General features: G+C 38.3%; 1 protein-coding gene across 1 annotated transcript in view; it reads left to right on the forward strand.

The window, feature by feature from the left end:
* LOC126069867 (cullin-4B-like) overlaps positions 1 to 27,071 on the forward strand; it is a 207,916-nt gene that overhangs the window by 166,666 nt on the left and 14,179 nt on the right. Inside the window, exons 17-18 of the mRNA XM_049873503.1 lie at positions 8,134 to 8,239; positions 8,309 to 8,481. Coding sequence (XP_049729460.1) covers positions 8,134 to 8,239; positions 8,309 to 8,481 — 279 coding nt within the window. The remainder of the gene's footprint in view (positions 1 to 8,133; positions 8,240 to 8,308; positions 8,482 to 27,071) is intronic.

Here is a 27,071-nt window from a genome sequence, read left to right on the forward strand (position 1 = left end):
TATTATGGTTATATTCTCTTGGTGTATTGACTCTTTTATCATTATATATAGTGTTCTTTGTCATCCTTTATAGTGTGTTTTGTTTTAAAATGTGTTTTATCGAAGATTAATACTGCCATGCCTGCTCTTTTTCGGTTCTTGTTTGCGTGATGTGTATTTTTTTTCCATCCTTTGAGTTTCTGTCTTTGTTACTACGGTATGTCTCCTTTAGACAGCGTATAGATGAATCATATTTTTTCACCCATTCTGCCACTGTCTGTTTCTTTATCGGTGCATTTAGGACATTCATATATAGTGTCATTATTGATAGGCATGAGTTTACTGCTATCGTTTTGATTTTGTGTGTGTGTGTGTGTATGCTGTTGACAGTTTCTTTGTCCTCTTAATTTTTGTGCTTAGTGTTTTTTTTTTTTAATGTATTTTCTTTTCATCTCTTTCATTGTTTTTGATTTTGTGTTTGGTGAGTCTTTTTTTTTTTTTTTCTTTTTGTATTTTGATGGATAAGCTTCCTTTGCGATTATCTTGAAATTTCCATTAATTTTTCTAAGTTTAAACTATTCTTTTGTTTCTTGATACCGCCTTGACTGCATCTCCATATGTAATTTATATGACTACACCATTTCCTCTTTTTTGTTTTGATGTTGACATCATTTAGATATTGACGTCTCTCGTTTTCCATTTTCAGGCTTTTAGCTTTGATTTGTTTTCATAAATTCCCTACTTGGTTTGGTAACTGGTTAATCTGCCTTGTGTCCGAGTCTTAGATTGTTGTTTGATGTTGTTTGTTGTCTCACTGGAGGACTTCTTTAATATTTGTTGTAATTTTGGCCTGAATTTTACCAATTCTCTTAATTTCTCTTTTTGGAAATGACCTAATTTTGCCATCCTATGTGAGAGACAGTTTTACAGGATATATAAATCTTGGCTGGCAGTTTTTTTTCTTTTTTCCCTTTAAGTGTTATATGTCATTTCATTGCCTTCTTGCCTGCGTGGTTTCTGGTGCATAATCTGAACTTAGTCTTTTTGGTTCTCCTTTGTAGGCGACTTTTGTATTATCCTTTGCCGCTTTCAGGATTGTTTCTTTGTCTTTGTTTTTGGCAAATTTGATTGTAATATGTCTTGGTGACATTCTTCTGGGGTGTATCCTATATTGGGATCACTGAGCTTCTTGAATAGGTATATTCTCATCTTTCCAAAATCAGGGGATGCTTTCTGCCAGCAAAACCTCAACAGTTCTCTCTGTGTTTTCTGTTACTCCCGCTTTGCCCTTTGCCCCCCAACTGTGGTACTCTGATCACTCGTAGATTTTTCCTCATGATAATGTCCAACATAATTCTTAGAGTGTCTTCATTTTTTCTTCATTCTCTTTTTCTGATATTTCCTCAAACAAACTGGTTTCAAGGGATTTATCTTCAGGTCACTTACTCTGACCTCATCTGTCTCAATTCTGCTGCTGTGGCCTTCTGTTAATTTTGTTCTTAATTTTTTCGATTTCTAGTTTCTGCTTCTGTTTGGTTTCTGGCATCCTGTTTTTGTCCTTTTGTTCTTGTACTGTTTTCCTGAATTTCTTTGTCTGTATGTTCCTTGTCTTAGGCTAACTTTTGCCTGATCTCCTTCCTGATGTGTTGGAGAGCTCTTTTGAATGTTTTATCAGGTAACTCCATTGCTTTATCTTCATCCTGAAGGTTTTCTGGCTCTTTATTTTGATCTCTTACTGGAGATCTTGTCCTCCTTCATTATGTGATTTGTTATTGACTGTCGTGGCTGAGGCCTTGATAAGTTATCTTCATGTATTGTATTTTTTAATGTGTCCTGTATTTTTGTTTTGTTTTGCTTTATTTTGCTACATGGAAGTAGGCTGGCTTTTGAGCTACTTTGGTTGTTGATATCACTGAAACTCTTTCATCTCCAGTTAGAGCCACTACTACATGTGTGAGCCCAGGAGTTTGTTTGCTGTCCTTGGAGTGGTGCAGTTGTTCAGGGTGCAAGTGTCCAGGTTGTCAGTTACCGAGTATGTGTTGTGGTGACTCTCATCTACAGTCCTTGGTGGGCGAGGCTGTGTGGCAGAGTTCAGGGCAGGCACAGGTCTCTGGTTGCAGTGGGAGGTATGTGTAGGGCAAGACAGGGAGCTGTCAGCTGCCTCCTGGTGCCTGGATTTAGGGTGTGTCCCTGTCCACTACCACTGGAGGACTTCTTTAATATTTTTTGTAATTTTGGCCTGAATTTTACCAATTCTCTTAATTTCTCTATTTGGAAATGACCTAATTTTGCCATCCTATATGAGAGACAGTTTTGCAGGATATATAAATCTTGGCTGGCAGCTTTTATTGCGGGTTAATGCAGCTGTTGCTTGGGTGCCCGCGGCCATTGGCTGGAAGTGTTGGGAGTACCACTGATTCTCAGGCCCTTGTCGTGGGTGGCTAGATGGAGTCGGTGGTCCTGCTGACCCTCAGGTTCCTGGTGTCAGTGGTTGAGGCCCCTTCTTAAGGGACAAGATAGTGTTGAATGTCATAAATCTGTAGCTACCCTGTGGCTGCTACAGTTGAAAATGTGCTTTATGTGGATGTCCTGCCTGTTTTATGCTGATAAGCCTGTGCAGTGTTGAACTGACCTTCAAGGCACTAGGGTGGGTGTGAAGGGCACTGCAAGTCTGTGAACCCCTGCGCTGCCCTCCCCATGCCAGTTACTAGGCAGAGGAGCAGGGCCTCCAGAGCTGCAGTGAGTTCTGGCTTAGGGGGCATTGTATTGTCAAATGTCATGGGCCTGGTGTCAGTGCAGGATGGAGGATGGGTGAGGGGAAAGGAGTCCTTTTCAGCAGTGGAGTTCTGCTTTGGGAGGGGTTATGTTGCCAGTGGGTACAGCAAGTTGGGAACTTGCACATAACTTTCACAGGCCTGATGTCAGTCTTACTTGTTTCTGGCGATGTGTGCAGATTGACTGCTGCTTGGGTACACCAGAGAGGTGTGTTGTGGCTTGGGATGGTGCTGCTTGCCTCAGCTTGTGTGCCCTGTGCACATTCAGCTAGCAGGACACTGGCAATACTGCAACATGTAGTTCCCTGTTCCCACTGTTTTTTAATTGTCTCTCCTTCTACCTTCCACTAGTCTGACTCTTCAGCTTTGTCTTTGACAATTAAATTTGTCAATTGTCATATATATTCAGTTCACTTTTTTTGGGGGGTGGTCTTTATTCTGAGAGGAACCCTTGTGACGTAGTGGCTAAGAACTGTGGCTGCTAACCAAAAGGTTGCAGTTCAAATCCACCCCCTACTCCTTGGAAACCCTATGGGGCAGTTCTCCTCTGTCCTATAGGATTGCTGTAGGGTCTCTATGAGTCAAAATCGACTCCACGGAAGTGGGTTTTTGTTTTCTTTTTTGTTGTTGTTGTTGAAAGAGGTATGACAGGAAGCTTCTGAGTATTCCGCCATCCTGACTCTGCCTGGATTTATTTTTTTGTTGTTAGGTTGTACTAGTCCTTTAAATGTTCGGAACATAAACCCTTATCAGATATTTGGTTCCAATTTTTTTTACCCAATCTGTTGGTTGTCTCACCACTTTATTGTTACCACCCTCTGATGAATCAAGTTGTTCGTTTTGATCAAGTCCAGTTTATCAGTCTTTTGTTTCCTGTGTTGTCAGTGTCATATCTAAGAATCCATTGTTAACAAGTTGGTCTGGAAGTGTTACCTCTGAGTTTCCTTCTGATTAGTGTTATGGTTTTAATTATTTCATTTAAGTCTTTGATCCATTTTGAGTTAGGTTTCATACATGGTATGAGCTAAGGGCCTGAGTTCATTCTTTGGTTTGTGAAAATTCAGTGGACTTAGCACTGTTTATTGAAGAGACTGTTCTTTCCCCATCAGATGGACATACTACATTGTGGAAAATCAACTAGCCGTTGATGTCCAGGTTTGTTTCTTGACTCTGAATTATACTCCATTGGTCTGTGTGTCCGTTATTATACCATCACCACACTTTGATTACCGTAGCTTTATAATCTGTTTTGAGATTGCGAGTCTTTGTAGTTCTTTATTTTCAAGTTTGCTTTGGCTATTTGATCCCGTTGCAGTTCTGTATAAATTTGAGGATTGAATTTCCCATTTCTCTAAGGAAGTTGTTGGAATTTTGATGGGGATGGCCTTCTGGTAATAATGAACCTTAATATTAAGTCTTATAATCCATGAGCATGAAACAACCTTCCATTGATTGAGACTTATTTAATTTCTTTTGGTAATGATGTGTTCAGTGTACAAGCCTCTCACTTACTTAAACTTATTCATATGTGTTTGTTTTAGATGCTGTTATGAAGTGGAATTGTTTCCTTTTCCAGTTGCTTATTGGTAGCATATAAAAAAGTTGGAATTGACTTGATGGCAGCAGGTTTGGTTTGGATGCTTGAATGTTAACCTGGTATCCTGACGCTTGCTGAATTTTCCTCTTCTATTAGCTTTCTTGTGGGTACTTTGGGTTTGTTTTCTATTTATAGAACCAAATATAGGTTCTATAAGGGTTCCTGTAAGGGTTAAAAAGGTTACAATAACTTTTCTCTTCCTGATTTGTATACCTTTTATTTATTTTTATTGCCTAATTTCTCTGACTAAAACTTTCAGTACAGTATTGAATAGCAGTGATAAGAGCATCCTTGTCTTTTTCCTGATCTTAAATGGAAAACCCTCAGTCTTTTTCCACTGAGTACGATGATGTTGTTGTTGTGTTATTAGTTGCAGTTGAGTAGATACTGGTGACCTCATATGTGCGGAGTAGGACTCCTCCATAGGGTTTCGGGCTATGACCTTTTGGAAGCAGATTGGCAGACCTTTCTTCCTAGGCACCCCAGGAGGGTTCAAACCACCCATGTTTTGGTTGGTAGTTGTGCCTTCCAGGGACTCTGTGATGATGGCTGTGATTTTCATCAGTGTCCTTATCAGAATGAGTCATTTCCCTTCTGTTCTAGCTGGTTACATGTTTTTATCACAAAAGGGTGTTGGATTATGTCAAATTTATTCTCTGACTCAGCTGAGATGTCATGTGGTTCTGTTTCTTCGTTCTGTTAATGTTACATTGATTTTTTAATGCTGAACCACCCTTACATTCCTGCACTAAATCCCACCTGATCATGTAATATAATTCTTTTAATATTCTTTTGGATTTAGTGTTCTAGCATTTCATTGAGAATTTCTACATCCCTAGTCACAAGTGATACTTGTCTGTGGTTATCTTCCCTTGTGTTGTTTTTGTCTGATAATGATGTCAGAATAATGCTAACCACATCGAATCAGTTAGGAAGTGTTTCTTCTGTTTTTTTTTTTTTTTGAAAAATTTAAGAATTACTGGAGCCAGTTCTTTAAATTATTGGTGTAATTCCCCAGTGAATTTTGGCCATCTGTTTCAGGACTTTTCTTTCTTGGGAGGTTTTTGGTTATTGATTCAGTCTCTTTATTTATTACAGGTTTGTGAAATCTTCTGTTTATTCTTGAGTCAGTATATGCAGGCTTACATATTGGTAGAAGTTTGCCAGTTTCATCTATATTACCTAATTTGTTGGCATAAAACTATTATAATTCCCTTTATGATATTGCTTTATTTTTCTGTAGAGTCAGTTGTAATGCCCTCACTTTTCTAATTTAGATTGTCTTCTCTCTCTCTTTCTCAGACTAGGTGAAGGTTTGTAGATTTTATTGATCACTTACAAAACATACTTTTGGTTTTATTGATTCTCTGTTGTTTTTCTCTTCTCTATTTCATTGATATTTGCTCTTTTTTTTTTTTTTTAATTGTTTACTTCTCATTTCACTGGATTTGGCTTACTATTTTTTTCTAGTCCTCCTTTTGTAAAGTTATGTTATTGATTTGTGACCTTTGTTCTCTTTTTAATATAGGTTTTTACAACTATAAATGTGCCTCTGAGTTTTTGTTGCATTCCCAAAGTTTTTATGTGTTGTGCTTTCATTTTCATTCTGCTGTCTCTTCTGATTTTTCTTTCAATTTTCCCCTCAACCCATTGGTCATTTAATAGTGTGTTGTTTAATTTCCATGTATTTGTGTATTTCCAAGTTTTCTTTCTGTTAATTTATTTCATTCCATTGTGGTTGGATAAACTCATTTGTTTTATGGTTTTAAACTTTCTAAATTTATTGAGACTTGTTTGGTGACCTTTATTAACATGTGGTCTGTTCTAGAGAATGATCTGTGTGCACTGGAGAATGGTTATTGTGCTCTCGTTGGGCAGAGTGTTCTGTGCATGTCTATTAGTTCTAGTTTATTCATGGTGTGGTTCAGGTTCTCTGTTTCCTTTCTGACTGTCTTTCTGGATATTCTTTTCATTATTTTTGAAATACATTTTGAAATCTCCCAATTATTATTTTAGAGTGGTCTCTTTCTCCGTTCAGTTCTATCAGTGTTGCTTTACATATATAAGGCATTTGATATTAGGTTTGCCACATATTTATAATTGTATCTTTTTCATGAATTTGCTTTTTTATCAGTGTATAATGTCCTTCTTTGTCCTACAGCAGATTTTGAGTTAATGTGTTTTTCTGATTTGAAATCGTTACCCCAGATCCTCTGGTTACTATTTTCATGGAATATTTTTCCTCCATCTGTTCATTTTCAGCTTATTTGTGCTTGGTCTAGAGATATGTCTCTTGTAAATAGCATATGTTTGGAACCGCTTGATTTGTACGTTCAAGTCTCAACAGACTTGTAAAGTTTTCTGCCATTATTTTTTCATTATTTTATTTCTGTAATTTCGTACCCTGACACTTTCTGGGATTCCTGTGATGCATATGTTGTTTCACTTGATGATATTCTGTAATTTTATTAACCATGCTCAGTAGTCTTTAGTCTTTTCCATTGTTGCTCGTTAGCTTTCATAATTTTGATTGCCTTATTTACTAGTTCTTCTTTTGCCTGCTCACACCTGTTGTGTAGCCCCTCCAGTGAGCTTTCCATTTCAGTTTTTGTGTCTTTCAGTTTTAGTATTTCTGTTGTCTATTTAAATTCTCATTTTCTGCGTGCATCATCTTACTGATATTCTTTAGTTCTTTGTGTTTTGAGTTTGTTTAATAGTGCCGTATTGTATTTATTGTGTTCTTCCAGTCTGTTCACTTTTCAGACTTCTAAAGATAAAATTTCTCTCCCTTCTCCTACTTCACGTAGATGAGCCATTGTTCCATCTTCTTTGTGTGTTTCATAATTTTCTGTTGCAGCCAGGACATTAGAATTTTATAATGTGTTAGCTTTTTCTCTGTTCTTCTGAAACATTCTTGTTTTCCACAGCATTGCTTACTTTATGCAAGAAACACTTAATTGTGAACAGCCTTCTGACTTTGCATACTGCTTGCCCCCTGAGCTCTCTGTCTGTTCGTAGTGCAGACCAAGTTGCCGTTCATTGGCTAGCACACAGAACAGAGAAAGAACACGTAATCTGTCTGTTCTTCATGGTTCACAGCCTTCAGTCTTTGATTACTACTGTGTGAGGGTTGTGTGTTACCATGTTTTTAGTGTTTTAATGGCTCCCAAACTGATCAGACATACTACACTGAATGAATAGGTCTACAGCGAGTGTGCACATTTTTCCTTTTTGCCGTTTTCTGCCCATTTACCTCGGAGCTGTAGATTCCCGTTCTTAGGAGAACCATGGGTCTGCTGTGACCATGGCTGCAATCTTTTCCCCACTCTGATAGGTGAGGGGTGGGCATACCCCAAATGAACCACCCAGGAGATCTGTGCCGTTAGTTTTAAAGCAGAGACACGGGGCCTTTCTTGTACGCAGGCAGGCTCTGGGTTGAGTTGAACCACAGTTTACTTGCCAGGAGGGGAAGGGTGGCTACCATGGCAGAAAGCTCTTTTGCTAGTTTATGAGGCTCATCATTGATTGGGGTTTCTTTACATGTCCTTGCTGCTGTCTAGGTCCAGTGATTCAGAGTCTCACAGGGACGAGCATAAATGTCTTGTGTTTCTTAGTGTGTGATTGGGATCTAGAGATTCTCACACTGCCGTCTTCCTTATGTCTGTATTAATGTCCTAAGTATGACCTATAGAAAGTAGTGTGTGGTTGAAAATCATACTGGAGTTATCAATCAATCATAAGTATCTTCTTATGAGGAGGTATCATAATGCTTTTTTCTAACAGGGAAGGAAGGAACTTCAGGCCTCCCTGTTCCAAACATTGGTGCTATTGATGTTTAATGAAGGAGACCAGTTCAGTTTAGAAGAGATTAAGACTGCTACTGGACTAGGTAAGTATTGATCGAAATTATTTATATTTGTGGTTTAATGAAAATGCTAAGTGTTGTTTCTCATTTTAGAGGATAGAGAATTAAGAAGAACTCTGCAGTCTTTAGCTTGTGGCCGAGCTAGAGTTCTCATCAAATATCCAGTGGGTAGAGAGGTCGGAGATGACGATAAGTTCTCCTGTAATGAGGAATTCAAACACAGACTCTTCAAGATAAAGATCAATCAAGTCCAGATGAAAGAAACGGTATTTGGCTTTCTCGTCCACCTTATTCTTTATCCTTTCCTGATGCCTTTTAAAGAAAATTCTTTTTGTTGTTACTGTTGTAATTGTAGTTATTTAATTCACATTATTTGCATTGTACAGCACCTTGTACTCGAATTGCATTAGATTTATTTGTGTTATAAGCTTGTACTCTGTAAAGTTTTTTCACATTGTATCACCAAAGTTTACAGAATTAACCATGTCTCTCTGATCTTTTAGCCTATAAATTTCTGAATTTTACAGTGCCTGTGTTTTGTATACATCTAGCAAAGTACGTAACATGACAATGGTACTGATAAATATTTTAAAAATTGATGAATGATGAGGGAGATAAGATTTTATTTTTCCTTGTAGGGGGCTTGCCATTGTAGTAGAATATACCTTGGAAGTATAGATGTTTGAGCAAGCAGTCATGCATATAGGTTTTGGGAAACCTTTACCTAGGAGAAGCAATTTCATTTGGATCATTTTTTCCCCTTATTATCTCAGCTAGGATGCTCCTTGCAACATGGAGGTAGTTCTTGTGTCTTCCTAACTAAGAGGGGTGTTTTATCAGGTATTTTTTTTTAATATGCCAACTGGTACAATTGTGTGACTTTTCTTCTTTAACGTATTGATATGTTTTCCAATGTTGATCAGCCTTGCAGACCTTCTTTGGTTGTGATGGCATTATTTTGGATTTGGTTTGGTAATATTTTATTGAAGATTTTTGTGTCTATATTCACTAAATTCATTGGATTCAAGAAATTGGTCTGTAGTTTTATTTTGTGGTATTAGTATCAGTATAATAGTAGCCACATGAAATGAGTTGGGAAATAAAATTCTTGTAATCTCTGGAAGTTGTTTTCGTTAGTTCCACTCTTGGTGGTCTTGTGTCTGTGGAATAAAACTAACTCATAGGGTTTTTAAGACTGCGAACTTTTAGGAACGTATCAGCAGGCCTGTCTTCCAAGGTACCTCTGGGTGAATTCGAACCCACTTAACCATTTGATCTAGTGGAGAGATTTTAAAATTGGCGTTAATTAATCTTTAAATATTCCCTAGAGTTCTCCACTGCAATAATCTGTTCTGCAAAATTATCGTAGGGGCATATTTAAGTCACAATTTTTTTCAAGTTTATAAAGCTATTCAGATTTTCTGTTTCATCTTTTTTTGTAAAAATGTATATAACAAATGCCATTTGAACATTTTTTGCATGCATATGTTATGATTGATGTTATTTTCATCGTGTTGTTCATCCCCTACCATTTTTCATTTCTAAATTTTTCATCATCCTCAAAAGATCAGGGTCCCCTAAGCAGCCTCTCTTCCTTTTCCCCACCCTTCCACTTGTGCATGGTAAGCACTAATAAACTTTGTTCTTCAGTGTGCCTGTTTTAGATATTGCATATAAGTGAGATCATACATATGTCTTTTGTGACTACCTTGCCTCATTCAGTGTCGCATTTTCAAAGTCCATCCATGTTGTAACGTGTTTCAGGGCTTTGTCTGTCTTTATGGCTGAGTAACTTCGTTCATCCATTCATCTCTTGATGGACATTTAGCTTGTTTCCACCTTTTGGCAATTTTAAATAGTGCTGCAGTGAACTTTGGTGTATATTTTTGCATTTCTGCTTTCAGTTTCTTTCAGTATACATACCTAGGAATGGAACTGCTGGGTCATACAATAATCTATGTTTAACTTCTGAGAAACCACTGAAGTGTTTTCCACAGTGGTGTATCACTTTATAGTTCTGTCCAGTTTCTCCACATCCTTGCCAATATTTGCTTTATGTTTTTCTGATCATGACCATCCCTATGGGAGTGAAATCGTATCTCAGTGTAGTTTTAACTTGCATTTTCCTAAGACCTAATGATGTGGAGCACCTTTTCATGTGTTTGTGGATAGCCGTATAACTTCTTCAGTGAAATATTTATTCTATCTCTTGCCTGTTTTATCATTGGGTTGTCTTTTCATTGCTAAGTTATCGGAGTTCTCCGTATGTTTTGGAAATTAAACTGGTATCTGTTAGATGGGTCCCCCAAATTTTCTCTCAATATGTTGTCTCCTCAGTGTGTTTAAAGTCCTTTGATGCACAATTTTTTTTTTAATTTAGAAAGTGCAGTTTGTCTATTTTATCTTTTGTTGCTTGTGCTGTTGGCATTGCATCTAAGAAACCGGAAAACTAGATAATGAATCATTACTTTTATGTTTTCTTTTAAGAGTTTTATGTCCTTGATCCATTTTGAGTAACTTTTCATGCATCGAGGTCTGAGTCTAGTCCTACACTTTTCAACAGAGAGATCTAGTTGTCCCGGCACCATTTATTAAAGACACTGTTCTTTCCCCATTGAAAATACTAATTTGACAGTAATATATGGTTTTATCTCTGGATTTTGAATTCTGTTAACACTGATGTATATGATTTCATTATATCAGTACCAGACTGTTTTGGGTACTGTAGTTCTACAGTATGTTTTGAAGTAGGGAGCATGAGTCCTCCTACTTTGTTCTTCTTTGTCAAGATTGTGTTGGCCATCCAGGGCCCCTTGCAGTTATGTATAAATTGGATTTTTTATTTCTACAAAAAAGGTTATTGAAGTTTTGATGAGGATTATATTGAATCTATAGATAACTTTGGGTTTGTTGACATCTTAATACTATTAAATCTTCCAATCCCGTGAACACAGATGTCTGTCTGTTTATATCTTCTTAAATTTCTGTCAGTAGGTTTTACAGTTTTCAGTGTGCCAGTCCCTTTCACCTCTTTGGTTAAATTTAATCCTAGGTATTTTACTCCTTTAGATGCTATTGTAAATTGAGTTGTTTCATTACTTTCCTTTTCTGTTGCTCATTGCTGATGTATAAAAACCTGATTGATTGTTCTGTGCTGATTTTCCACTTTTCCTGAATTAATTTATTAGCTCTAATAACATTCTAATGGGTTCTTCTGGGGTTTTCTGTGTATAGGATTATGTCTCCCCTGAACAGAGATGGTGTAGACATTATCCTGTAGAAGAAATGATGTGGCAGATGGATGGAGGGGTGGATGGGTGGGGGATGGGTAGGTAGGTAGGGAGGTAGATACAGATGATATATGTTTGTTAGGTATAGTTGGTTTATAACATTACTCAAACAGTGTATTTCTTACTGATCTTCTTTCTAAATGTTCTGTCCATTATTGAAAGTGTGTATTCAGGTCTCCATCAATCAATACGATCATGCAGTTTTTTTTCCCCTTTGTTTTATTCACGCGGTGATTAGATTGATTGATTCTCTAATGTTGAAATGAATCCCACTTGATCATGGTGTATGATTTTTCTGATATGTTGTATTTTGTTGGCTTGACTTTTTGGATGTGTATTCATGAAGGATATTGGTTGGTTTTTATTTTTTGTGATATCTTTGCCAAATTTGGACTTCAGGGTGATTATGGCATCATAGAATGAATTAGGGAATATCTTCTGTGTTTTTGGAAACTTTGAATAGAATTAGTGTCACCTCTTCTCTGAACTTTTGATAAAATTCACAATGAAACCGTCTGGTCTGGGCATTGTTGTTGTTGGCAATTTTTAAATGAGATATTCAATTTCTTATTCCTTTAGGGGTTTGGTTTTTGTTTTTTATAGATTTTCTGTAGAGATAGTTTAGGCAGTCACTGTGTTTCTAGGATTTTGTCTGTTTTATCTAGGTTTTCAAGTTGGTTGGAGTATGGTTTTTCATAGTATTCTGTTATGATCCTCATTTTCTTAGTTGGGTCTGTTACCGTATCTCAGTTTCGTTTCTTATTTAGATTATTTGCCTCTTCTGGTTTTTTCTTTTGTCTGTCTAGCCAGTGCTTTCTCTGTTTTACTGTTCTCTTCAAAGAACCAACTTCTGGTTTTGTTGATTCTTTCTATGCTTTTTCTGTCTGCCATTTCATTTATTTCTGCTTGGATCTTTATTATTTCTGTTCTTCTGATAGACTGGCACTTCTTTTGTCTTTGTTTTTCCAGTTGTTCAAGTCGTAAATTGGTGACTTTGGGCCTTTCTTAATGTAGGTGTATATTTTTATGATTCTCCCTCCCCCAACTACTGCTTTTGCTGTGTCAGAGGTTTTGACATACGGTGTTTTCATTTTCATTTGATTCTAAGTATTTTTTAATACAACTTTTGCTTTCTTTTATGACCCAGTAGTTTTTGTTTTTTTACTAGTGTGTTGTTTACTTTCCAAGTAATTTTTTAGTTTATTTTTCCTGTTGTTAATTTTCAACTTCCTACTGTTCTGGGCAGAGAAGACACTTTGTATGATTTCACTGTTTTACAATTTGTTGAGAATTGCTTTGTGGCCTATCATATGGTAATGTTTAGGAAATAATCCATATGCACTGGAGGAAAATGTGTATTCTGATGATAGTGGAGGTATTGTATATATTTCCATTAGATCTCATTGGCTTACAGTTTTATGTAAGTCCTTGGCGTTCTTACTGATCTTCTTTTTAGATATTTTATCTAGAATTGAAAAGTGGTGTGCTGAAGTTCTCAACTGTTATTACGGAGTTACCTCTTTCTCCTTTCATACTAGTCAGTATTTTGGGGCATTTATGTTAGGTGCATATATATTTGTAATTGTTTTGTCTTCTTGATGGATTGACCCTTATTATTATTTGATACATGTGTTATTATGTAGGGTCCTTCTCTAATAATAGGCTTTGATTAAAGTCTGTTTTCTCGGATAACAGTATGGCTGCCTCTGCTCCTTTTGCTTACTAGCTGCATGGTATTTTTTTTTTTGTCTGTTTATTTTCATTTTGTTTGTGTTCCTATGTCTAAGATGTGTTTCTTATAGGCAGAAAAAGGGTGAATTGTGTGTTTTTTGTGAGCTCTGTCACTCTCTGCCTTTTGAATATTTAGACTTTAATTTCAAATCATTACTGAAAACAAAGTATATACTTTTTTTTTCTTATTGTTTTTTGAGAGCCTTATATCTTCTTTGACTTTTTAATTCTTATTTTTCTGCTCAGGTGTTTTGTGTGTGTGTGTGTGTTATGTCTTTTTGATTTCTTCTGTTGCTTCTTTGTATTTTTTCTAGGTGTTATCTTTGTGGTTACCACAAAAATTACATTACACAACTTGCAATTGCATCAACATTTAAGGTACAAACAACAGGTAACATACTATGGCTATTGCTGTTTTGCCGCTCCATCCCTGTTTTCTCTTGGCAAGTCTCCAGTGAAATAATTTTATTTCCTATGTCTGATCTGTTCAGCTTGTACTTATTTTCTAATGCACTTAATGTATTTCTTGTGAAAGTTAACTGTTGAGCTTATTGCCTGAAAATATTGTATACTTGGTTCTTATTTTTGCCCATGCTATTACATTTTTTTGAGATTATCTCTTTCTCCCCCTTTTTAATATTTTAAAATTTTACTTCCCATGTGTACATTCAGGTATAATGCCCTTTCCTTTCCAGCTGGAGAACTTCCTTAAGTAATACTTGCACAGTTGGTCTGGTAATGGCAAATTCCCAGAGCTTCACTTTGTTTAGGAATGTCTTAATTTCTCCCTCATTTTTTTTATTTTTATTGTGCTTTAAGTGAAAGTTTACAAATCAAGCCAGTCTGTCTCACAAAAACTTACATACACCTTGCTACATACTCGAATTGCTCTCACCCTAATGAGACAGCCCACTCCCTCCCTCTACTCTTCCTTTTCGTGTCCTTGCCTCCAGCTTCTGCCCCCTCTACCCTCTCATCTCCTCTCCAGGCAGGAGATGCCAACAGAGTCTCAAATGTCCCCCTGATCCAAGAAGCTCACTGCTCACCAGCATCCCTGTGTATCCCATTGTCTAGTCCAATCCCTGTCTGAAGAGTTGACCATGGGAATGGTTCCTGTCCTGGGCCAACAGAAGGCCTCGGGGACATGACCAGTGGGGTCCTTCTCGTCTCAATCAGACCATTAACTCTGTTCATTTTATGAGAATTTGAGGTCTGCATCGCACTGCTCTCCTGCTCCCTCAGGGGTTCTCTGTTGTGTTCCCTGTCAGGGCAGTTATCAGTTGTAGCTGGCCACCATCTAGTTCTTCTGCTTTCAGGCTGATATAGTCTCTAGTTTATGTGGCCCTTCTGTCTCTTGGGCTCATAATTACCTTCTGTCTTTGGTATTCTTCATTCTCCTTTGATCCAGGTGGTTGAGACCAATTGATGCATCTTAGATGGCCACTTCTTAGCGTTTAAGACCCCAGAAGCCACTCTTGAAAGTGGGATGCAGAATGTTTTCTCAATAGATTTTATTACATCAGTTGACTTAGATGTCCTCTGAAACCATGGCCCCAAAGCCCTGCCGCTGCACCGCTGGCCTTTGAAGCATTCAGTTTATTCAGGAAACTTCTTTGCTTTTGGCTAATCCAGTTGTACTTGTATTGCGTGTTGTCCTTGCCTTAACCTAAAGTAGTTCTTATCACGTGTCTGTCAGTTTGTTGTACTGTGGGGGCTTGTGTGTTGCTGTGATGCTGGAAGCTATGCCACCGGTATTCAGATACCAGCAGGGTAGCCCATGAAGGACAGGTTTCAGCTGAGCTTCCAGACTAAGACAGACTAGGAAGAAGGACCTGGCAGTCTACTTCTGAAAAGCATTAGCCAGTGAAAACCTTAAGAATAGCAGCTGAACATTGTCTGATATAGTGCTGGAAGGTGAGCCCCCAGGTTGGAAGGCACTCAAAAGATGAGTGGGGAAGAGGTGCCTCCTCAAGTAGAGTCGACCTTAATGACATGGGTGGAGTAAAGCTTTCAAGACGTTCATTTGCTGCTGTGGCACGTCTCAAAATGAGAAGGAACAGCTGCAAACATCCATTAATAATCGGAACCTGGAACGTACAAAGTATGAATCTAGGAAAATTGAAGATCATCAAAAATGAAATGGAACACATAAACATTGATATCCTAGGCATTAGTGAGCTGAAATAGACTGGTATTGGCCATTTTGAATCAGACAGTCACATAGTCTACTATGCTGGGAATGACAACTCAAAGAGGAATGGTGTTGCGTTCATCGTCAAAAAGAATGTTTCAAGACCTATCCTGAAGTACAACGCTGTCAGTGATAGGAAAATACCCACACGCCTACAATGAAGACCAGTTAATACAAATATTATTCAAATTTATGCACCAACCACTAAGGCCAAAGATGAAGAAATAGAAGATTTTTATCAGCTGCTACAGTCTGAAATTGATCGAACATGCAATCAAGATGCATTGATAATTCCTGGCGATTGGAATGTGAAAGTTGGAAACAAAGAAGAAGGATCAGTAGTTGGAAAATATGGTCTTGGTGATAGAAACAATGCCAGAGATCGAATGATAGAATTTTGCAAGACCAACGACTTCCTCATTGCAAATACCTCCTTTCACCAACATAAACGGTGACTACACGCATGGACCTCGCCACATGGAACACACAGAAATCAAATTGACTACCTCTGTGGAAAGAGATGATGGAAAACCTCAATATTATCAGTCAGAACAAGGCCAGGGGCCAACTGTGGAACAGACCATCAATTGCTCATATGCAAGTTCAACCTGAAGATGAAGAAAATCAGAGCAAGTCCACAAGAGTCAAAATAGGACCTTGAGTATATCCCACCTGAATTTAGACACCATCCTAAGAATAGATTTGACGCAATGAACACTGATGACTGCAGACAGACGAGTTGTGGAATGACATCAAGGACATCATCCATGAAGAAAGCAAGAGGTCACTGAAAAGACAGGAAAGAAAGAGAAGACCAAGATGGATGTCACAGGAGACTCTGAAACTTGCTCTCGAACGTCAAAAAGCTAAAGCAAAAGGAAGAATTGATGAAGTAAAAGAACTGAACAGAAGATTTCAAAGGGCCTCTTGAGAAGGCAGCGTAAAGTATTAAAATGACATGTGCAAAGAGCTGGAGATGGAAAACCAAAAGGGAAGAACATGCTCAGCATTTCTCAAGCTGAAAGAACTAAAGAAAAAATTCAAGCCTCGAGTTGCAATAGTGACGGATTCCAGGGGAAAAAATATAAAACGACACAGGAGGCATCAAAAGAAGATGGAAGGAATACACAGAGTCATTATACTAAAAAGAATTAGTTGATTTTCAACCATTTCAAGAGGTGGCATATGATCAGGAACCGATGGTACTGAAGGAAGAAGTCCAAGCTACTCTGAAGGCATTGGCGAAAAATAAGGCTCCAGGAATTGATGGAATATCAATTGAGACGTTTCAACAAACAGACGCTGCGCTGGAGGTGCTCACTCGTCTATGCCAAGAAGTACGAAAGACAGCTTCCTGGCCAACTGACAGGAAGAGGCCCATATGTATGCCTATTCCCAAGAAAGGTGATCCAACCAAATGTGGAAATTATAGAACAATATCATTAATATCACAAGCAAGCAAAATTTTGCTGAAGATCATTTTAAAAAAGCTGCAGCAGTATGTCAACAGGGAACTGCCAGAAACTCAGGCTGGTTATCATTGCTGATGTGAGATGGATCCTGGCTGAAAGCAGAGAATACCAGAAGGATGTTTACCTGTGTTTTATTCACTGTGCAAAGGCATTCGACCGTGTGGATCATAACAAACTATGGATAACACTGCAAAGAATTGGAATTCCAGAACACTTAATTGTGCTCATGGGGAACGTATACATAGATCAAGAGGAAGTTGTTTAGACAGAACAAGGGGATACTGATTGGTTTAAAGTCAGGAAAGGTGTTTATCCGGGTTGTATTCTTTCACCATACCTATTTAACTGTATGCTGAACAAATAATACGAGAAGCTGGACTATACGAAGAACAACGGGGCATCAGGATTGGAGAAAGACTCATTAACAACCTGCGTTATGCAGATGACACAACCTTGCTTGCTGAAAGTGAAGAGGACTTGAAGCAGTTGCTAATGAAGATCAAAGACCACAGCCTCCAGTATGGACTACAAAAACCAAAAAAACCAAACCCAGCGCCGTCAAGTTGATTCCGACTCATAGCGACCCTATAGGACAGAGTAGAACTGCCCCGTAGAGTTTCCAAGGAGTGTCTGGCGGATTCGTTAGCAGCCATAGGACTTAACCACTACGCTTCCAGGGTTTCCAGTATGGATTACACTTCAACATAAAGAAAACAAAAATCCTAACAACTGGACCAATGAGCAACATCATGATAAACGGAGAAAAGATTGAAGTTGTCAAGGATTTCATTTTACTTGGATCCACAATCAACAGCCATGGAAGCAGCAGTCAGGAAATCAAAAAATGCATTGCATCGGGCAAATCTGCTGCAAAGGACCTCTTTACAGTATTAAAAAGCAAAGCTGTCACTTTGAGGACTAGCCAGATACCAGTGTAGTAAATGAACTCCCAACAACTATCCGAAACCAAAGGAATTACAACAGGAAACCAGAAATCTTAAAATGTAATAGACAACAATATTAGAAAAAAAAGAGGGAATAATTGGTGGAGGTATAGAAGTTTTTAATGCAGAGAATGGCAAGGCAACACCAAGTAATAATAGACTGGTTCAAGCAGGGGAAATTTCAAAGGAACCACAGAGTGAGAAAGAATACTCATCTGAATAAAGAAGAAAACTATAAAGTCTCAGTAAAAACAAAATGTACAAAACCAAAAGAAATGAAAGAAAAATCCAAAAGCAGAAGGAATTCAGCACAGGAGACTAAGGGGAACAAAGAAAACATCAGCACCACCAAAAAAGCACTTGAAAATGACAGCAAGAAACTGAAACCTATCAACACTTACACAGAATGTAAACGGCCTAAATGCAACCAGAAAGAGTCAGAGAGTGACAGAATGGATTCCAAAAAAGGCCTATCAACATGCTGTCTACCAGAGGTGCCCCTTAGAAACAAAGGAATCAATTCATTAAAAATCAAAAGATGGCAACAACTACGTCAAGCAAACAGCTATCAAAAAAGAGCAGAAGTGACAAGAGTCATTTCAGAGAAAAATAAACTTTAAAACAAAGTCTACCATACGAGACAAAGTAGGGCATTACAGAAAGATGAAAGGGACGATCCACCGTGCAGACATAACCGTAACAAACATTTACACACCCAACAAATGACAGCATTCCAATAAACACGATAAACTCAGCTCTAAAGAGAGAAACTGACAGTTCCACAAGAACAGTAGGAGACTTCAACACACCACTCTTGGTGAAGGACAGAACATCTAGAAAGAAATTCAGCAAAGATATACAACAGCTAAAGGGCACAATCAGCCAGCTTGACATATATGTCTTGAACTCATAGACGTATATGGAACACTCCACCGAGCAGCAGCAAAATACACTTTCTTCTTCAATACCATCTGGAATATTCTACACATTAGACCACATCTTGCTCTTAAACACCAAGCAGCTCAACACCAAGCAGCTAAGGCAAAAGGAAGAAACGATGAAGCAAAAGAACTGAACAGATGATTTCGAAGCGCATCTCGAGAAGAAAAAAGTATTCTAATGCCACGCACAAACCTGGAGATAGAAAACCAAAAGGGAAGAACACGCTTGCCATTTCTCCAGCTGAAAGAACTGAAGAAAAATATCAAGGCTTCAGTTTCTGTAGTCAAGGATTCTATTGGAAAAATACTAAACGATGCAGGAAGAACCAAAAGATGGACGGAATACACAGAGGCATTCTATACCAAAAAGAACTGGTTGACATTGGACCATTTCATGAGGTAGGTAGCACATGATCAGGAACGCATGGTACTGAAGGAGGTAATCCAAACCGAACGGAAGGCATTGGCAGAAACAAGGATTATAGCAATGATGGAATACCAATTGAGACATTTCCACAAACAGATGCAGTGCTGAAAAGTGCTCGCTTGTCTACACCAGGAAAATTGGAAGAGACCTACTGGGCCAACCGACTGAAAGAGGTCCATATTTATGCCTATTCCCAAGAAAGGTGATCCAACCGAATGTGGAAATTATCGAACAATACCAATAACACATGTAAAATTTTGCCGGAGATCATTCAAAAGTGGCAGCAGCAGTATATTGACACGGAACTGCCAGAAGTTCAGGCCAGACTCAGAAGAGGACGGCCAATCAGGGCTATCCATGGTGATGTCAGATGGATGCCGGCTGAAAGCACCAAATATCTGAAAGATGCTTACCTGTGTTTTACTGAGTATTCTAAGGCATTCAAGTCTGTGGGTCATAACAAATTATGAATAACATTGTGAAGAATGGGAATTCCAGAACACTTAATTGTGCTCATGAGGAAAGTGTACACAGATCAATCAGCACTTTGGACAGAACAAGGGAATACTGAGTGGTTTCAATTCAGGAAAGGTGTGCGTCAGGGTTGTACCCTTTCCCCGCACCTATTAAATGTGAATGCTGAGCAAATGATCCAAGAAGCTGGACTATATGGAGAAGACTGGGGCACTAGGCTTGCCGGAAGACTTATTAACTACCTGCGCTATGTAGACGACACAACCTTGCTTGCCTAAAGTGACGAGGGCTTGAAGCACTTACTAATGAAGATCAAAGACCACAGCCTTCAGTATGGATTACACCTCAACATAAAGAAAACAAAATTCCTTACAACTGGACCAATGAGCAACATCGTGATAAATGGAGAAAAGATTGAAGTTGTCAAGGATTTCATTTTATTTGGATCCACAATCAACAGCCATGGAAGCAGCAATCAAGAAATCAAAAGACCCATTGCATTGGGCAAATCTGCTGCAAAGGACCTCTTCAAAGTGTTGAAGAGCAAAGATGTCACCCTGAAGACTAAGGTGCGCCTGACCCAAGCCATGGTATTTTCATTCGCATCATATGCATGTGAAAGCTGGACAGTGAATAAGGAAGACCGAAGTAGAGTTGATGCCTTTGAACTGTGGTGTTGGCGAAGAATATTGAATATACCATGGACTGCCAAAAGAACAAACAAATCCGTCTTGGAAGAAGTGCAGCCAGAATGCTCCTTAGAGGCAAGGATGGCGAGACTGCGTCTTACATACTTTGGACATGTTGTCAGGAGAAGGACATCATGCTTGGCAGGGTACAGGGTCAGCGGAAAGAGGAAGACCCTCGAGGTGGATTCACACAGTGGCCGCAACAATGAGCTCAAGCATAACAATGATTGTAAGGATGGTGCAGGACCGGGCAGTGTTTTCATTCTGTTGTGCATAGGGTCACTATGAGTCGGAACCGACTCGACGGCACCTAACAACAACAACAACAATCTAATTAGTGAATACCTCTCTCCCACCTCACCTCCCTTCCCCCTCCCATAACCATCAAAGAATATTTTCTTCTGAGTTTAAACTATTTCTCAATTTCTTATAATAGTAGCCTAATACACTACTTGTCCTTTTGCAAGTTTTACTGAGCATAATGCCTTCCAGATTCCTCCATGTTCTGAAATGTTTCACATATTCATCAATGTTCCTTATTGATGAGTACTGTTCCATTGTGCGAATATACCATAATTTATCCATTCATCCGTTGATGGGCACCTTGGTCGCTTCCATCTTTTTGCTCTTGTAAACAGTACTGCAGTGAACATGAGTGTGTATATATCTGTTCGTGTAAAGGCTATCATTTCTGTAGGATATATTCCGAGGACTGGGATTGCTGGATTGTATGGTAGTCCTATTTCTAGCTTTTTAAGGAAGGGACAAATCAGTTTCTAAAGTGGTTGTACCATTTTACATTCCCACCAGCAGTGTATAAGTGTTCTAGTCTCTCCAGAACCTCTCCAACATTTGTTTGTGTTTTTTGGATTAATGCCAGCCTTGTTGGAGTGAGATGGAATCTCATTGTAGTTTTGATTTGCATTTCTCTAATGGCTGATGATCGTGACCATTTCCTCATGTATCTGTTAGCTACCTGAATGTCTTCTTTTTAGTGAAGTGTCTGTTAATGTCTTTTGCCCATTTCTTAATTGGGTTGTCTTTTTGTAATTGAGTTTTTGCAGTATCATGTAGATTTTAGAGATCAGGTGCTGATCAGAAATGTCATAGCTAAAAACTTTTTCCCAGTCTTTAGGTAATATTTTTATTCTTTTGGTGAAGTCTTTCAACGAGCATAGGTGTTTGATTTTCAGGAGCTCCTAGTTATCTAGTTTTTCTTCTGCATTGTTAGTAATGTTTTGTATACTGTTTATGCCCTGTGTTAGGGCTCCTAATGTTGTTCCTGTTTTTTGTTCCATGATCTTCATCGTTTTAGATTTTATATTTAGGTCTTTGATCCATTTTAAGTTTGTTTTTCTGCGTGGTGTGAGGTATGGGTCTTGTTTCATTTTTTTGCAGATGGATATCCAGTTATGCCAGCACCATTTGTTAAACTGACTGTCTTTTCCCCATTTAACTGCTTTGGGGCCTCTGTCAAATATCAGCTGCTCCTATGTCGGTAGATTTATGTCAGCATTCTCAGTTGTGTTCCATTGGTCTGTGTATCTGTTGTTGGACCAGTACCAGGCTGTTTTGACTACTGTGGTGGTATAATTGTTTCTAAAATCAGGTCGAGTGAGACCTCCCACTTTTTTTCATCTTTTTCAGTAATGCTTTGTCTGGGACCTCTTTTCCTTCCATATGAAGTTAGTAATTTGTTTCTCCATATCATTAGAAAATGTCTTTGGAATTTGGATCGGAATTGCATTAAATGTATAGATTGCTTTTGGTAGACTGGACAGTTTTACAACGTTAAGTCTTGCTATCCATGAGCAAGGTATGTTTTTCCACATATGTAAGTCTCTCTTGGTTTCTTGCAGAAGTGTTTTGTAGTTTTCTTTGTATCAGTCTTTTATTCTCTGGTAAAATTTATTCTTAAGTATTCTATCTTCTTGGGGGCTCCTGTAAATGGCATTGATTTGGTGATTTCTGCTTTGATGTTTTTTTTGTTGGTGTAGAGGAATCCAACTGATTTTTGTATGTTTATCTTGTATCCCAGTACTCTGCTAAACTCTTCTATTAGCTTCAGTAGTTTCCTGGAGGATGCCTTAGGGTTTTCTGTGTATAAGATCATGTCATCTGCAAATAGAGGCACTTTTACTTCTTCCTTGCCAATCTGGATGCCCTTTATTTCTTTATCTAGGCTAATTGCTCTGGCTAGGACTACCAGCACAGTGGTGATAAAGGACATCCTTATCTTTAAGGACATCCTGCTCTTTATTATGTTGAGGAATTTTCCTTCAATTCCTATTTTGCTGAGAGTTTTTATCATGAATGGTGTTGAACTTTGTCAGTTGCCTTTTCTGCTTCAATTGACAAAATCGTGTGGTTCTTTTGTTTTATTTATATGATGGATTACATTGTTTCTCTAATGTTGAGCTATCCCTTCATGCCTGGTATGAATCCTCCTTAGGCATGGTGAATTATTTTTTTGATAGGTCGTTGAATTCTTTTGGTTAGAATTTTGTTGAGGATTTTTGCATCCAAGTTCATGAGGGATATAGGTCTGTAATTTTCTTTTTTTGTGGTTTCTTTACCTGGTTTTTGAAGCAGGGGTATGCTGGCTTCATAGAATGAGTTTGGGAATATTCCATCCTTTTCTATGCTCTGAAATGCTATTAATAGTAGTGGTGTTAACGCTTCTCTGAAAGTTTGGTAGAGCTCTGCAGTGAAGCTGTCTGGGCCAGGGCTTTTTTTTGTTGGGAGTTTTTTGATTACCTGTTCAATCTTTTCTTTCTTTATGGGTATTTTTAGTTGTTCTACCTCTGTTTGTGTTAGTTTAGGTAGGTAGTATGTTTCTAGGAATTCATCCATTTCTTCTAGCTTTTCAAATTTGTTAGAGCACCATTTTTCATAATAATCTGAAATGATTGTTTTAATTTCATTTGGGCCTGTTGTACTATCACCCATCTCGTTTCATTTTTGGGTTATTTGCTTCCTCTCCTGTTTTTCTTTTGTTAGTTTGGCCAGTGGTTTATCAATTTTGTTGATTTTTTTCAAAGAACTGGGTTTTGGCCTTGTTAATTCTTTCTATTTTTTTTGTCCTATTTCATTTACTTCTGCTCTAATTTTTATTATTTTCTTTCTTTTGGTGCCTGAGGGTTTCTTTTGTGCTCTCTTTCTATTTGTTCAAGTTGTAGGGATAATTCTTTGACTTTGGCCCTTTCTTCTTTTTGGATGTGTGCATTTATTGATATAAACTGACCTCTGAGCACTACTTTCTCTTTGGCCCAAAGGTTCTGATAGGAAGTGTTTTCATTCTCATTGGATTCTCTGCATTTCCTTATTCCATCCTTAATGTCTTCTCTAATCCAGTCTTTTTTGAGCAGGGTTTTGTTCAGTTTCCAAGTGTTTGATTTCTTTTCCCTGCTTTTCCTGTTACTGATTTCTACTTTTATGGCCTTATGGTCAGAGAAGATGCTTTGTAATATTTCGATGTTTTGGATTCTACTAAGGCTTGCTTTATGACCTAATACGTGGTCTATTCTAGAGAATGTTCCATGTGCACTAGAAGAGAAAGTATACTTAGCTGCTGTCGGGTGGAGAGTTCTGTATGTGTCTATGCGGTCATTCAAGTTGATTGATTGTGGCCTTTAGATCTTCCGTGTCTTGATTGAGCTTCTTTCTGGATGTCCTGTCCTTCACCGAAAGTGGTGTGCTGAAGTCTCCTACTATTATTATGGAGGTATCTCACTTTTCAGTGCTGTTAGAGTTTATTTTATGTGTTTTGGAGCCCTGTCATTGGGTGCATAAATACTTAATATGGTTTTATCTTCTCGGTATATTATCAATTTAATCATTATATAGTGTCCTTTCTTATCCTTTGTGATGGGTTTAACTTTAAAGTCTATTTTGTCAGAAATTAATATTTTCACTCCTGCTATTTTTTAGTTTGTTGTTTGCTTGATATATTTTTTTCCATCCTTTGAGTTTTTGTTTTTTTGTGTCTCTAAGTCTAAGGTGTGTCTCCTGTAGGCAGCATATAGACGGATCTTGTTTTTTAATCCATTCTGCCACTCTCTGTCTCTTTATTGGTGCATTTAGTCCATTTACATTGAGGGTAATTATGGATAGGTATGAATTTAGTGCTATCATTTTGATGTCTTTTTTTGTGTGTTGTTGACAGTTTGTTTTTCCCACTTAACTTTATATGCTGAGATTATATATTGTCCTTTCCTCATGATCGTTTTTGTTGATTTTGTTTCTGCTGAGTCTCTGTTTTTTTTTTTCTGGTATTTTATTTTGATGTGTAAGATAGTTTCTTCTGTGGTTACCTTATTATTTACCCCTATTTTTGAAATTTAAACCTAACATTCATTTCTTTGTATCGCCTTATCTTCCTCTCCATATGGAAGATCTGTGACTACATTTCATAGTCCCTCTTTCTTGTTTAATGTTGTCTTGTTTTACATAATTACATGGCTCTTTCCCTGTTTTGAGCTTTTTTTTTTTTTTTTATCTTGATTTATGTTTGTGATTTCCCTGTCTAGGTTGACTTCTGATTGCTCTGCCCAGTGCTGTAGCTTTGGGCTGATACCAGATGATATTGATTTTCTAACCAAAAAACTCCCTTTAGTATTTCTTGTAGTTTTGGTTTGGTTTTCACGAATTCCCTCAACTTCTGTTTATCTGGAAATGTCCTAATTTCACCTTTGTATTTGAGAGACAGTTTTGCTGGAAATATGATTCTTGGCTGGCAATTTTTTTCCTTCAAGTTTTTTATATAAGTCATCTCACTGCCTTCCTGCCTGCATGGTTTCTGCCGAGTAGTCCGAGCTTGTTCTTATTGACTCTCCTTTGTAGGTGACTTCGTTTATCCCTAGTTGTTCTTAAAATTTTCTCTTTATCTTTGGTTTTGGCCTGTTTGATTATAATATGTCTTGGTGACTTTCTTTTAAAATCTACCTTATGTGGAGTTCAATGAGCATCTTGGATAGATACCTTCTCATCTTTCATGCTATCAGGGAAGTTTTCCGCCAACAAATTTTCAACCATTCTATTTTCTGTTATCCCTCCCTGTTCTGGTACTCCAGTCACTTGTGGGTTATTTCTCTTAATACAGTCTCACATGATTTTTAAGGTTTCTTCATTTTGTTTTATTCTTTTATCTGATGTTTCTTCAAATATATTGGTGGCAAGTACTTCATCTTCAAGTTCAGAAATTCTGGCTTCTACTTGCTCAATTCTGCTCTTCTAACTTACTATTGAGTTGTCTACTTCTTTAATTTTATTGTTAATCTTCTGAATTTCTGATTGCTATCTGTGGATTTTTCCAGCTAATTAATTTTTTCATTATGTTCCTGAATGACCTTTCTAACTTCTTCAGTTGCTTAATCTCTGTGTTCCTTGGCTTGTTCTGCATATTGCCTCATTTCCTTCCTGATGTCTTGAAGGGTTCTGCATATTAATCTTTTGTATTCTACCTCTGATAATTCCAGGAATACACTTTCATCTAGAAGATCCCTGCGTTCTTTGTTTTGGAGAGCTTGTTGAGGCAATCATGGTCTGTTTCTTTATGTGACTTGATATTGACTGTTGTCTCTGAGCCGTCTATATGTTATTAGTTTATTTTATGTTTGCTTACTGTGTAGTAGCTTATTGCTTTATTTTGCTTTGATATGCCCAAATGGGTTGCTTCATTGAGCTAGCTTGATTATTTTCACCTTTGGAGCTCTGAGGTGCTGTCCCCAGATGGCTAGAGCTGTTATCAGGTATATCAGTCTAGGAGTCCACTCACTTTTCTTGTATGAATTCAGCTCAGATGTCCAGGTAGCTGATCATCAAGTGTGTGGTATAGGCTCTGTCCTCCAGTCTTAGAGGGGCAGGTGTGATTGGTGTAGGTACCGGTATCTGGTTGCAGCGGGGTGTCACACCCTGAACAAGGCAGGGGACTGAGAATCGTCCCCCACGTGTCTCTGAGGAAATCGTGGCCCTGCTTCCTAGAGGGTACAGGTGGGTAGGTTCTGCAGACAGACCATGGGCACCCAATGTTTTTGTTGTAAGGACTGAGAGGTACTTGTTATCCTTGGATCCTGGTTGAAGGTAGCTGGGTGACCTGAGTAGAGCCACCAGTCCTTAGGCCTCTGATGTGGGAAGGTGAGGACCGAGTTTAATAGGCAAAGCAATATCAAACATCAAACACCTGCCTTTCCACTGTACAGCTGAAACAGTTGTAGTCTACCAAGAAGGGCCTGTTCTCCTAAAATAGGCCAACACAGGTCCATGCAGAGGGAAAAGGTACTCCAAGTCCATGGACCATTCATGCTTGGTCAGGAGCCGCTTCTGTCCTGAGCTTTCCGGGCTAGTGGAGCTGGCAAATTATATTTTCCCCCAGTTGCTAATTATTACTTCTCCTTGGCCGGGAGGATGGCTCTAGGCGTTCAACAGTGCCTATCTCAGGCCCAGGGAAATCAGCCCCTGAAGCTGGCTTGGGAGCGGGGAGGGGAGTATGCTTGGTAAAATGTACGTGAGTGCTTAGCTTTTGTTGAGAGCACCATTCTTCTCTGGTTCCGGAGGTGTGAGTAGGCTGTGTGGCTGGCTGAGGAAACTGCGGCTGAATACCTTGTACCAGCCCACCGCAGCCACTCCAGAAATGGTGCCAGAGGGCTCCCAGCGATTCAGGTCTGGTAACTCCTCTCCGCTTCTGAACTGTCTCTTC

The sequence above is a fragment of the Elephas maximus genome, chromosome Y (assembly GCF_024166365.1).
Source record: "Elephas maximus indicus isolate mEleMax1 chromosome Y, mEleMax1 primary haplotype, whole genome shotgun sequence".
NCBI lineage: Eukaryota > Metazoa > Chordata > Mammalia > Proboscidea > Elephantidae > Elephas > Elephas maximus.